This window comes from Balaenoptera physalus (assembly GCF_965194825.1).
Source record: "Balaenoptera physalus genome assembly, chromosome: 10".
Classification (NCBI taxonomy): domain Eukaryota; kingdom Metazoa; phylum Chordata; class Mammalia; order Artiodactyla; family Balaenopteridae; genus Balaenoptera; species Balaenoptera physalus.
In genome coordinates, this window is record NC_138889.1 from 34,055,143 (window position 1) to 34,068,180 (window position 13,038).

Here is a 13,038-nt window from a genome sequence, read left to right on the forward strand (position 1 = left end):
GGAGTAGTGGATTAATATATAAACTTCACCCACGTTGTGAATTTTCCAGAGAGAGATACAATTTCTGGGAATTAAACATCAATTCTCAAATCTTTGTTTTCTTTTATAAGTAAATAAAATTTTTGGCTGCATTGGGTCTTTGTTGCCGCGTGTGGGCTTTCTCTAGTTGCGGCGAGCAGGGGCTACTCTTTGTTGTGGTGTGCAGTCTTCTCACTGAGGTGGCTTCTCTTGTTGCGAAGCATGGGCTCTAAGTGTACGGGCTTCAGTAGTTGTGGCAGGCGGGCTCAGTAGTTGTGGCTCACGGGCTCTAGAGTGCAGTCTCAGTAGTTGTGGCGCACAGGCTGAGTTGCTTCGCGGCATGTGGGATCTTCTCGGACCAGGGCTCGAACCCGTGTCCCCTGCATTGGCAGGCGGATTCTTAACCACTGCACCACCAGGGAAGCCCAATTCTCAAATCTTAAACCAATGACATTTGGGTTTTCAGTATTGGGGTACCTGATATTACATAATTAATGTTGCTAGGCTGAGAAATTCAGTTTCTGAATTAACTACATAATACTTGTACATTGTAAAGTATAATTTAAAAACAAAATTCTTGTTAAGTTCATATGGGTATGAAAACATTGGAAGTGAAATGTAAAATAAAAAACATTGATAAAAAGCTTACCTGCAACATCTCCAAAATAACAAATACTCCTCAATAGATATTTTTGCCATTGTTTGAAGAGATGGAAATCTTTTTTAGAAAAATCTCTATTGACTAGAAATAGGCTCTACCACAGTTGTCCTGGTCACAGTTTTAATGGTCTCTTGTGTCATACATACAGAAGGTGTAAGAATATGGTTATATACTGCCTTTCTAGAACTTGCATATTAAATAATTTTATGTATATAAAATACAATGGAGATCCAGGAACAAATTTTGAAATCTTTTAAAAGACCAAAGTATATCTAAAGCCCATGCACTTTATTCCCAGGGGAGGCACTAAGTACCTATTTATTTGCTTTAACATAACTCTAAAAGCTTGGATATCTGTTTTTGGGACTCTAAATAACAAGCAGTTAAATAGAAGACTTGAAGGCAATATATAGGTAGAAGTATGTCCAGGTGATTAAAAGAAAATAAACAGGCTATATAAACATAAACTTTGAAACTCTGCATTCACCATAAATATTAACCTGAATCTAATAATGAGAAAACAATCAGACAAATCCAGATTACAGGATATTCAACAAGATAACTGGTCTGGATTCTTTGAAAGTGTCAATGTGCATGAAAGATTGAAAAAGAGCAAAGAGACTTTTCTAGGTTAAAAGACATGACAACTAATTGCAATGTATAATCCTGGGTTTGATTCTGGATCAGAGAAATAAAATAGCTACAGAAGACTTTTTTATAGACAACTGAAGAACTCTGAATATGGAATGGGTATCAGATAATATCATATCTGATATTAAATTTCTTGGGTGTGATGATGGTATTGTGGTTATGTAGGGGAATATCTGTTCTTAGGACAAGATGTATGCTGAAGTATTTAGAGGGGAAGTATCATCATGTCTGTTATTTAGTTTTAAGCAGTTCATTAAAATGTATGTTTGTGTGTGTATATGTCTTATCCTATCCTATCCTATTCTATGTATTTTATTCTACTCTTTCATCCATCCATCCATCCATCCCTCTATCAGATAAATCAAGCACGGCAAAATGTCAACAATTGGTGAATCTAAGTAAAGAGTAAAGTAACATAAAATAAAAATAGCAGACAAAAGGGCAAACAAGAATAAAATGTTCAAATCCCTATGCAGAATATGGCAAATGAAGCAGTATTGATGGAGGAGGGGGATGAAGTAATTTTGATGCCAGCTGCTTAAACAGGGAGTTAATAATTCTGTGAATTTATACCATTTTCCCTGAAAAAAAAGAAGGTTGCTGACCTATGTTAATGATGTTAAAATACGGAAGAGTAACATGTTGGAGATAAAGAGACTAAGAAAGCTAATGGTTACCACCTGTCAAAAAGAATGAAAAAGATATGAGATAAAAATGATTTTAATCCTACCAGACCCTAATCCACACCATTAACTTTTCAGTTAGTAGATAGTCTAGCAACATGACAGTGCACCAATGTGCACAAGACAGTAATTTGCTGATTAGGTAACTTTCCCTTCCTGTTGAGTAGTATTTACAATTCATGCTCAGTCATTTGTGTTTAGTAAACTGTTTTCAACTTGAGTTGAAGTGTGTAGAAGAGTGATCTCAGTCACTGTAGGTATTATCTCACTTAAGTGAAGTAAGCATCATAAATATCATAAATGACAAAAAATTGTCACAATCAAAATTCAGACCCAGAAAAATTAACACTGAAAAAATTACTTAAATTGCTGAATTGGTGGAGATGAAAAATTAAGCAAAAAACACAGCTAGGCTGTAAAAAGTAACCATGAAAAAATACATCAGGAATCGAAGTGACCTTTGCCAAGGGTTCCATCTAAAAATCACAGCATTAAAAATGCCACACCGGAAAGGTCACTTCTGAGAACCATGTGCTCAGAGGTAGATAATAAACTGCATGAGAGCAGGGACAGCCTCTTTCTTACTTACTATTATTCACTGCTATACCCAGAGCATAGCAGAAATATGAAACATAAGTAAGACATGTATAACTTTATTTATGTAAAACCAAATAACAAGAAATGAAGTGTATTTGCATAAACTTACTTTCTCCTGTCGCGATTTCATAACTGAGGGCACATGATGAAAATCAATTGAGCAAGCATCCAATTAATTCTCTAAAATAACATTTCTTTGTTGAACATTTAAATTGAGGATTGTGAGAGTACAGATAATATCTTAATTTGAGGATGCCCCTTCCATAGACCTGAATGTCTCCTGATCACATCTGGCCAGATATGATTTTTTCCTTTTGTGATTTCCTAAGATTGTGCCTCACATAGTCTTATCTTACCTTACATTACAGGTATTTGTTTATACTATGCATTTATGTCTTTATCCCTGTTGGACTGAAAATTCCTGAATGCAATGACTGTTTTTCATTTATATGTGTGTCTCTGCCAGAATCCAGAGTGTAGGCAAAACTTAAAAAAAAAAAAAAATTCAAACTAGTAATGTCCAGTTTTGAAATCTGAAGACATGGAAGGGATATGAGCAAGGATGTGCTCATTATCAACATAAACTCCTTAACAATCTTCTAATTAGGCTACATATCTAAAATTATTTGAAGAGTAGTGCACTGATGCTTGTTTCTGTTCCCACGACTGATGAAATACTCTCAATGTAGAAATCTTTATATTATGATTTTTTAAATGAGAGGATATTTTGCTTGATTCTAATAAAACATCTTATAATTCAAAGTTGATTGGGGAGAAAAACTCCCTAAAAGCCAATCTCAAGAAAAATTAATATCAATACAGGATTCTTACATATACACTCATGAAATTTCCTAAAACAAGAAAAAACAAAAATAAAAGCTCTGAAAATACTTACTAAAAGTGGTCTTATTTGTAAAGTACTTTTTGATGGATGGATTTTTGCAAATGGTTTCTTGTACATCTGAAATAATTATACCATGATATACAAATAATTTAGTTATGTATATTGAAAGAGAAGAATGACTAAAGATGGATTTTTGCAAATGGTTTCTTGTACATCTGAAATAATTATACCATGATATACAAATAATTTAGTTATGTATATTGAAAGAGAAGAATGACTAAAGAATCAAATATTAAATTCTGATATGTCAAAATATTCAAAATCGAGTAAGAGACTTTTTCTCCTATAGTCCCCAGAAACAGTCTTTATACTTATATTAGGTGACAAAATAGAGTTAATTTGATTAAAAACAATTACATAAAATTTATGTTGCTAAAAAGGCATTCCTAGTACTTTGACTATTCTAAACCAATCTTTGTTCAAATGCTAGGTTATCTTTTCTTTAAAATTTTTCTTTCTTCTTTTTAAACCAAAAGTGAATTTCTTTCTTGGAGCATCTCAGGAAAAAGGAGGAGATGTTTATTTAACTTCTGAGGCACAAAAAAGTTTAGTAATTTGATGAGCTCTTGCCTTTTTAATGTTTTGGCTTTTGTCCATATAATAACAAGGGTCTGGGCAAAAGAAAAAAATTCAGGCAGAATCTTTTACATGAAGCATTTAAGATATGTGGAAATATCTAATGGAAAAAAAGAACCCTCCAAAAAAACTGACTTGAGGTTTTTACTCTTTATCTTCATAATTTTACATCTTAAACTTATAGCTTTAGTTCTGTATTGCTTTGTGTTTTAGCACCCTGCCTTTTATTAATAATTATTTAAACATTTTAATTTTGAAATTAACACAGAGTATATAAAACATATATGCATATTTTAATTAGTAATAATAAAGTTAATGTCTTGTGTAACCACTTAGGCTAAGACATTTGAACATTATCACCACTTCGGAGGCATCCTGGAGCTCCCTACCTCAACACTGCCCTGCGGATTGTACTCCCTTCCCTTCTCCACAGAGGTAACTCTCTAAACTGACCTTGTTTCTTTATAGGTTTAATACATATGTGTATATCCCCCAAACAACATTGTTTAGTTTTGCATGTTTCTGAGTTTTACATAAATAGTATTGTACTGTCTTTATTCTCCTGTGATTTGTCTTATTTTGCTCAAAATTATATGTTATTTGGATTCATCCATGATGTTGTGTGTAGCTGTAGTTTATTCATTTTCCTTGCTGATTAGGATTCCAGCACATGAATATACCACATTTACATACTTTTAATTTTTGGATTTTGTAACAATGATGATCTCTATATACTTATACATGTCTCCTGATACACATGTGCAGGGTTTTCTCTAGGTATGCGTCTAGAAGTAAAATTGCTGGATTGTAGGGTATGTTCATGTTCAATTTATTAGGTGGTGGCAAAAAATTTCCTAAAAGATTGCCTCAGTTTACATTCCTACCAGCTTTATAAGAGAGCTCTAATAGCTGTATGTCTTTGCCAACCCTTAGCATTGCCAGGCTTTTAAAGTCATGTCTTGGGACTTCTTCCCTAGCAGTCCAGTGGTTAAGACTCCATGCTTCCAGTGCAGGAGGCACGGGTTCGATCCCTGGTTGGAGAACTAAGATCCCACATACCACGTGGTGACCAAAAAAAAAAAAAATAATAAAGTCATGTATTTCTGATGTGTATATAACTATATCGCATTGTTTTATTTTGCATTACTAATAATGTTGAATATCTATCAATGTTTATTGTCATTTTCATTTCCTTTGTTGTGAAGTTCCTGTTCAAGTCTTCAGCCGCCCCCCCCCCATTTTTCTACTAAGTTGCCTTTTCCCTTATTGATTTGTAGGAGTTCTTTATATATTTTGGACAAGAGTCTTTTTCCTATGTATTATAAATATATTCTCTTATTTTGTGGCCTGTTTTTTCATTATTTTAATGATGTTTTGATATGAAGAAAAGTTTGTAATTTTAATATAGTCAAATTTATTATTTTTCTCCTCTATGGATTTTGATCCTTGTACTCTACTTAAGAAGTCCTTCCTTACCCTGAGGCTAGAAAATACTTTCTTTTATTATCTCCTAAAAGCTTTATATATTTTCTTTCACATTTAATCTTTAGTCACCTTGTAACTGACTTTTATATATGTTATTTGGTAGGGGTTCAATTTAATTTCTTTCTATTTGGTATCCAATTGTCACAATATGAAGTCTCAAAATGACCCCAGAAGTTCTTCATAGTTACCTGGGACCCAAGAACATGTTCTCACCTCATGTGAAAGGGGCTTTACCTAAACCCAATCAGTAGCTCCTTCTCCCAGCAAAAAAGGCTGCAATTTCTCACTTTGGGATCCCAGTCACATATTTGTGAGACTGATTTATATTGTCCCACACTTCTTAGATCCTCTGTTCTTGTATTTTCCCTCAACCTTTTTGTTTTTTCTCTTGATGTTTCAGTTTGGAAATTTTCTGTCACCTATCCTCAAATTCATTGATTCTTTCCTCATCTCTGTTGAATCTGACAAGCCCATAGAATACATTATTCATTTCTGTTACTGTGTTCTTATTTCTCACATTTCTTTTTTTTAAAAATTAATTTGGTTGTATTTTTTTTTTTTAATTTATTTGTTTATGGCTGTGTTGGGTCTTCGTTTCTGTGCGAGGGCTTTCTCTAGTTGCGGCAAGTGGGGACCACTCTTCATCGCGGCGTGCAGGCCTCTCACCATCGCGGCCTCTCTTGTTGCGGAGCACAGGCTCCAGACGCGCAGGCTCAGCAATTGTGGCTCACGGGCCCAGTTGCTCCACGGCACGTGGGATCCTCCCAGACCAGGGCTCAAACCCGTGTCCCCCGCATTGGCAGGCAGACTCTCAACCACTGCGCCACCAGGGAAGCCCTCTCACATTTCTATTTGAGTCTTTTGTACGGGTTCCACCTCTCTGCTGAAATTCTGTATCTGTCCATGTTTGTAGACTCTTTCCCATGTTGTCCACGTTTTCCACTATAACCTTTAACATATTAGTCATAGTTATTTAAAATTACCTATCTGATAGTTCCAACATCTGGGTCATCTCTGTGTCTCAATCTGTTAATTGCTTTGTCCCTTGACAGAGTTTTTTTCCTTGCTTCTTTGTGTCTTGTAAGTTTTGATTGAATGTTGGACTTCTTGTTTAGAATAGTGGATACTGAGGTAAATAGTATTTGTGCCTGGAAATGGGCATGTCTTTTCTGTTAGGCAATTGGTGTGTGTATGTATGTGTGTGTGTGTGTGTGTGTGTGTATCTGTGTCTCTGTGTGTGTGTGTCTGTGTGTAGTTAATCAACTTAGGAATTGAGCTAGGTTTGGGTTTTATTGTTGCTATGGTTACCTTCAGTACCCCAATGGTTTCAAAATCCTCTAGTGTTATTTTGTGCTTCTGCAGGAGTCATGGAGGTTTTTTTCCTTCAATTTTCCTGCTCTACTTTCAGCTTTTGGCCTTCCTGTGTGTCTACACAATACCACTAGATTCTCTCTATGCCCTTGCCTTTCTCCAGCTGATTTCTATTGCTTGTGTTTTGGTACTTGCTGGCCTTGTGGTCGGGGAGTAGGGGGATTTTTCTGTTGTCCTGGTCGAGGCTCAGTCTTAGGCATGTCCTCTATGCCTTCTTAGTCATCCTGCTCCTCCTTCCCATGGCAGTCAACTTTGCCTTGTATCTTTGGCAGGTTTTGCGCAAGACAATTTTGTGTCCCTCCTCCTATAGCAGGATACCTCTAATAATCTGGGCCCATGCCTCTTTCTTCCCCCTTCTCCAGAAGTAGAAGCTTACTTCTTTTACCTTTCCCCTACCCAGAGTAAGTCTTCATTTGTGCCCTGGGGGCAATCAACGAAGTTTGCTGCCTCTGTCCCAGTACTTTATGACCTTTATTCTGTAGGAGAGAAGGTTCTGCATGGGGCTTCATACCATTCCTACAGTGGTGGCTGCTCCCCTTTTCCAAGCCTGCACCACTGAGAGAGGATTTCTCTGGTTTCCTGTTCTGCCCCCTCTTTTTCTCATGAACACACAGTGTAGGTTCATAAAGAAGAATCTGTGAGTGGTGTGAACAAGAAGAGTGTCTAGGCTCCTGGGGGTTTTATGTTCTCACAATAGTTCACATCTATCCTTTAGCAATTTGCTAAAAATTTATGAATAATTCCTAATATCAGCTTGTATGGAACCTGGCATTTTTTTCTCCCATATTCAGCCACAGGTGAGCCAATTGTCATGTCATGTCTCTCCTTGGAAGTTCCTGTCTTTCCTTGGATGTCAGGCTACTTGGTTGTGCTGGAACCTCAGCTCTCTAATGGGTTTAAGAAAACCTATACTTTTGTTGTTTATCTGCTTTTTCTTATTCTTAGTGTGTGATTGCTATATTCCAATTTTCTACATTTTAGGCAGACATGGAATATATACACACACACAGTAAATACACGTTTATTTATATATATGCATTATATATGAATACTGTATATATGAAAATACACATATATTTTTACATTTATTATATACATTTGTATACACCATCTTATAGTATAGTATTTGTATGTGTCCTTTTGTCCTATCTCTTCTATGATTATTTTTATCTCCTTTCCTGTGTTAATTTGGTATGATTTGATTTTTTTCTTTTGCATGTCACTTTCTTTCTCTAAGAGTCTGGAATTTGTATACTCTATTTCTGACTCTTTAGTTGTGACCTTAGTAATTACCATAGACATGTTTCATTTATCAACATCTAAAGTTAACCTATATCTTTACTCAATTCCTTAATAATACAAGAATCCTAGCACACTTTAACACCATTTATGTTCTCCAACTTATGTATTATTTTTGATAGGTATTTAAATTGTTTTCTCTTTGAACAACATACTACTTTTAAATTACATTTATTGTTTTATACAATGTTCAAATTTACCCTCTCAGACTGTCCATCTGAGATTACTTTTGGTTTGCTGAAGTACATTCTTTAGAATTTCCTTTAGTAAGAGACTGCTGTTGACAAAACCTCTTAAAGAGTTACACCTTACACAGACATACAGAGAGGTGAAAAAAGCTTGCATGTCTTCTCCCCTCATCTGCTTAATACTGAAACTTAAGTTATGTAAGCTTTTTTTTTTTTAACCCCTCTCTCTGTTTCTCTGGCAGTGTAAGTCTGTATAAGACGTAGCTCTTTGGGAGGCCCAACTTTAGGGTAGGAGGATCTTCTACAAGACTACTCATCTTAAGTAGGCCGTGGATTTTGTCTTCTGTTCCCATTTTTCTGTGAGGCCATGAAAAGCAAAGCTCAATTTCACTCTGTGGGTTAAATGTTCTAAGAGAAAAGCTAGCAGCAGCACTCTCCTTATCATTCTAGGTTCTTATTTATATTTACTTCCTGGTCTTAAGAATTTCTTATAGCTCATTGCTATATTTAAGATTTTTAAAGTACTTAATCCTGAATTTATGGTTGTTTTTGATGGATGGTCAGTACAGATAGCCTGTCACACTGCTGAAATGAAGTCTATTCATACATTCCCAAAAGACTGTTAAGCCTGCCAATCAAACTGGCATCAGCATAAATGAAATGAGTACAGTATACCTGAAATAGTATGGTATATTCAAATAAATTTTTGTTATATACTTGATTCAAGTAGGTGATAATCTGGATACATTTTGTATTTTTATTTTCAATTTTTAAATTAAATTTTAAATTAAAATCGTCTAAGTATAAAATTCAACATTTCTTACAAAAGGTGTTCTTCCATACTTACAGTGTAACCTTGCATTGAGATGATTAAGGGACTGTAGGATCTTTTGTTCTTCAGCTGATAGTGCACAGATGTTAAATTGCTGGGTTTTATTTAAAGTCAGATTTGATTTCTGTAGCTGCTTGCTATTCATGACAGTTAGAATTTCATCCTCAGGCACTGAAGCTTTCACTAGATTTTCAGCCATCAAAAATTCAGAAGTACTGCCTGAAACTATGGAAACTTTACATTAACTATTCTTTGATCCCTTTTTGTCTTTGGGATTAGCCCTTATACATACTTAACTGACATATGTCCGTATGTATTCATTTCACAAACAGAAACCTAGTAAATCTTTTGTTACTTTGCATTTTATTTACCAGGATCTTCTATAGCTAGCGTTTTCCCATCTCTAATTTAAAAAAAATACTCAAAATGATGGCAGTGAGGTAATTTCTAGAGTGTTACCTGAACTAAGGAAAAAAATACATTATGTATATGTAGATTATTTCTGTTTTGCTTTTGTTATTCATTGGTAGTTCAAGGAGAAGGTGAAGTAGATTGTCTTTATAATAGCAATTATGATGAGTTATAAATAAGAGTAAGAGAAAAGGAACTTATGGAAATTTTAGAAAATTAGATGATCAGCTGAACAGAACTGAAAGCCTAGAAACTGACCAAATTCAATAAAAGAACATATGATCGAAGAAGTATCAAAGACGTGAGAGAAGGGAAAGATGACTCAATAAATTAGTTTGTTGTTTATAAAATAATCAATTTGGACTATCACTTCACATCATCTATTTAAACAAATTCCAAAGACATTAAAGAATTAAATTTAATGAATCAAACCATTAAAATAATCTAGAGGAAAAGAAACATTTCTAATTTTCTGCATTGGGAAATTTCTTTGAGTAATGGACAAATCACTAAGAAAAGACTAAAAACATGTTTATTTAAGGTCAGTCTTACCTAATAGATTTTAAATTCTGAAGGCCAAGACTTTTGTATGTTTTGTTAATTATTGTATATCCAAAATATTTAGTTGCAGGCAGGAAATTGGCTCTCAATAATTATTTATTGAATGAAAAAATGTAAAGTAAGACTTCTATATGTAAAAATAAAACATAAGTGGAATAAAATGCACATAGTAAGGTGGTAAAAACATTTGTAACTAACATAAGGATCAGAATCCTTGATATTTAGAGTTTGCAGAAATGATTAAGAAAATACTAAAACTCCAATATTTACAGGGAAAAAGAATATGAAGAAATAATTCACCAAAATAAATATACATAAACAATTAAGCCTATTATTAATAAAAGATGTACAAATAAAAACTAATTATATACCATTTCTTTGTCTGTCTTATAAGTAAATAATAGAAGTGATTCTACCTCAAGTTGGCATACACCCCAGAAGAATTTTGAATGATAATACTTTTCAGGAAAATGCTATAGGAATATGTATAAAAACCTCTAACAATGTTTATTTCCTTTGATCCAGTACCCATTTAATGCAGAGTTTCATTCAACAAATATTAATTGGGTGCCAATTAATGCCAAGTACTGTAATTTTAATTCTGGGAATCTAAATATGGAAATAATTGAAAAGTCTGAAAAAACGATGTAGATAGATGTTCAGTACATTACTATTTAGAATAAATTAAAAAACTGCCAACAATCTAAATGTGCAGGGTGAGGAGAACTCAGGTCCCCAAATGGTAGTTTAACAGTCATGTAACATTTAAGTACTTGGGAAAATATGTATAAGAACAACAAAAAAGAAATCATTGGGAACAAAGCTAAGAGGAAAATGTTTAAACTAAAACATACCTTCTTCAATATTAGAAGTAGCCCTTGTGGTTTGTTTTGGCTCACTTGAACTTAGCTGGACACTTTGTCCAAAATTCTATAAAAATAGAATATTGAATCAGAATATAATTCCATATTTAAAATTAATGATATATTGACTTAACAGACTTTTACTTGCTGTTTATATTTTCAGCTGTCACTGTTCATATAATATATATTTTCTTTTTTTTTGGAGCAGAAATCAAGAATTACTGGAATAAGACCTTTCTATGATGCCTAAAGATTAGAAAAATGTTTTATGTAGATTTTGCTAAAATTTCAGATTGCAATATTGTCTTGGACATTTGAAAGAAGGAAGTAAGTTGGGTGGCAATCAGAAGTGCTAACTAAAGGAAAGGTAAAAAATTACCTTAAGGCTGGTTTATCCTTGTAAGGGTAAGTCACAATTATCGATAGTAGCCAAAAGCCTCTGATTATGTCTAATGCCAAGGACAGGTAAGTGTCTTAGATAACAGAACTTAAAACAGAAATAGCTGCCTCGATGTTGCACAGTACTGGGAAATGAAAAATATCAGAGCACTGGCAATTAGCACTCCCATTCAACACTCTGAGTGATACCAACTCTCCTTCCTTGGATATGGTCTACTTTGATTCTTTACCCCCATTCTGTTCCACTCTTAAGAAATGACTGTTTCTCTTAGATAAAATTGCCTGGCTATGACTATACCTAGCTTTTGTTCAGTCTAATTTGAAGAGTAACCGATGCAGGTTTCTTCAACAGCTCTGCTTTGATAGCTCTCATAGCCTTGCCTAAACTCCATTATAGACTTGAGACAACCTGGACTGAGACCCTGGCACAAAGTGGCAATTGTGCTTTACTCGTCTTTCACTGACCTCTTTTAGATTCTCTCCACATAGAAGTAGTGTCTGGGAAAAAATCCATTGTGATAAAATATATTTCCTAATACAAGGTGACAGGGCCGGTGCTATAGTAACTGAATGCTTGTTTAAGCTCTTGAGTAAAAACAAAATCAAACCCAACCCAAAACCAAATATCAAAACAAAACAACAAGGATGAAAAAAAATAAACTTCAAAACTTTGTTTTGATTCAGGAACACTGACCTATTTTAAAGCTAACAAGACTTTGGTAGATGTATAAGTGGTGTGTGAGTGGAAGATGTGTATTATGTGAAAGTGGAAGTGAAGCTTCTGGAAAGAATAGAAATGGACTCTAAAGACAGCAAGATAGTATGCAAAGGAGCAAGACACAGAAGAACAGAATAAGACACAGAAAAATAAAGATGAATTTAGAAAGGGCACTAATAATGGCATTTAAAATTTAATTTGTTCAATTTTTGTTATAACAACTACACATTACTTTTAAATTTAATATACATTAATAAAAATAAAGAAAAAATAAAGATAAAATTTGTTCACTTTATAGATTTTGAGATGTTTGATGTGGACAACATGGAAATTAAAAAGGAAGGACTTAGGCATTATTCTATTTGTAATCAGTAAGTTATGTTTGTAATTAAGTTTGTTATTAAACAGTAAAAATATATTGGTAATGAGACAACTATAATTACATAAATAAAAAACTAAATGACTTGTTTTGCTGATAAAATGAAATCATTGTTGATAATTCTTCATATTAATAATCATCCATATAAAAATCAATAGTTTCTACAGTATACAAATAATAGGACCCTCAACCTTTGACGTGGAGTATAAATTCTTCATAAAACACTCTATTTCCAGTTCTATTAAAAATCAGAAGTGGTATTTAAGGTAGAAACTTCAAGTGAAATGCTATTCACTCATCCATCTAGATTTTTTAATATTTGTAAATTTTATTTATTTATTTATTTATTTATTTATTTATTTATTTATTTATTTATGGCTGCATTGGGTCTTCATTGTTGCATGCAGGCTTTCTCTAGTTGCATCGAGCTGGGGCTTCTCTT

At 33.8% G+C, this 13,038-nt stretch overlaps 1 protein-coding gene across 1 annotated transcript in view; it reads right to left on the reverse strand.

Annotated features, from left to right (window-relative positions):
• The window catches only part of CEP126 (centrosomal protein 126), a 129,301-nt gene that overhangs the window by 14,686 nt on the left and 101,577 nt on the right, over positions 1–13,038 (reverse strand). The window contains 4 exon segments of the mRNA XM_082410095.1: positions 3,506–3,535; positions 3,537–3,571; positions 9,281–9,490; positions 11,092–11,167. Of these exon segments, the coding sequence (XP_082266221.1) occupies positions 3,506–3,535; positions 3,537–3,571; positions 9,281–9,490; positions 11,092–11,167 (351 nt within the window).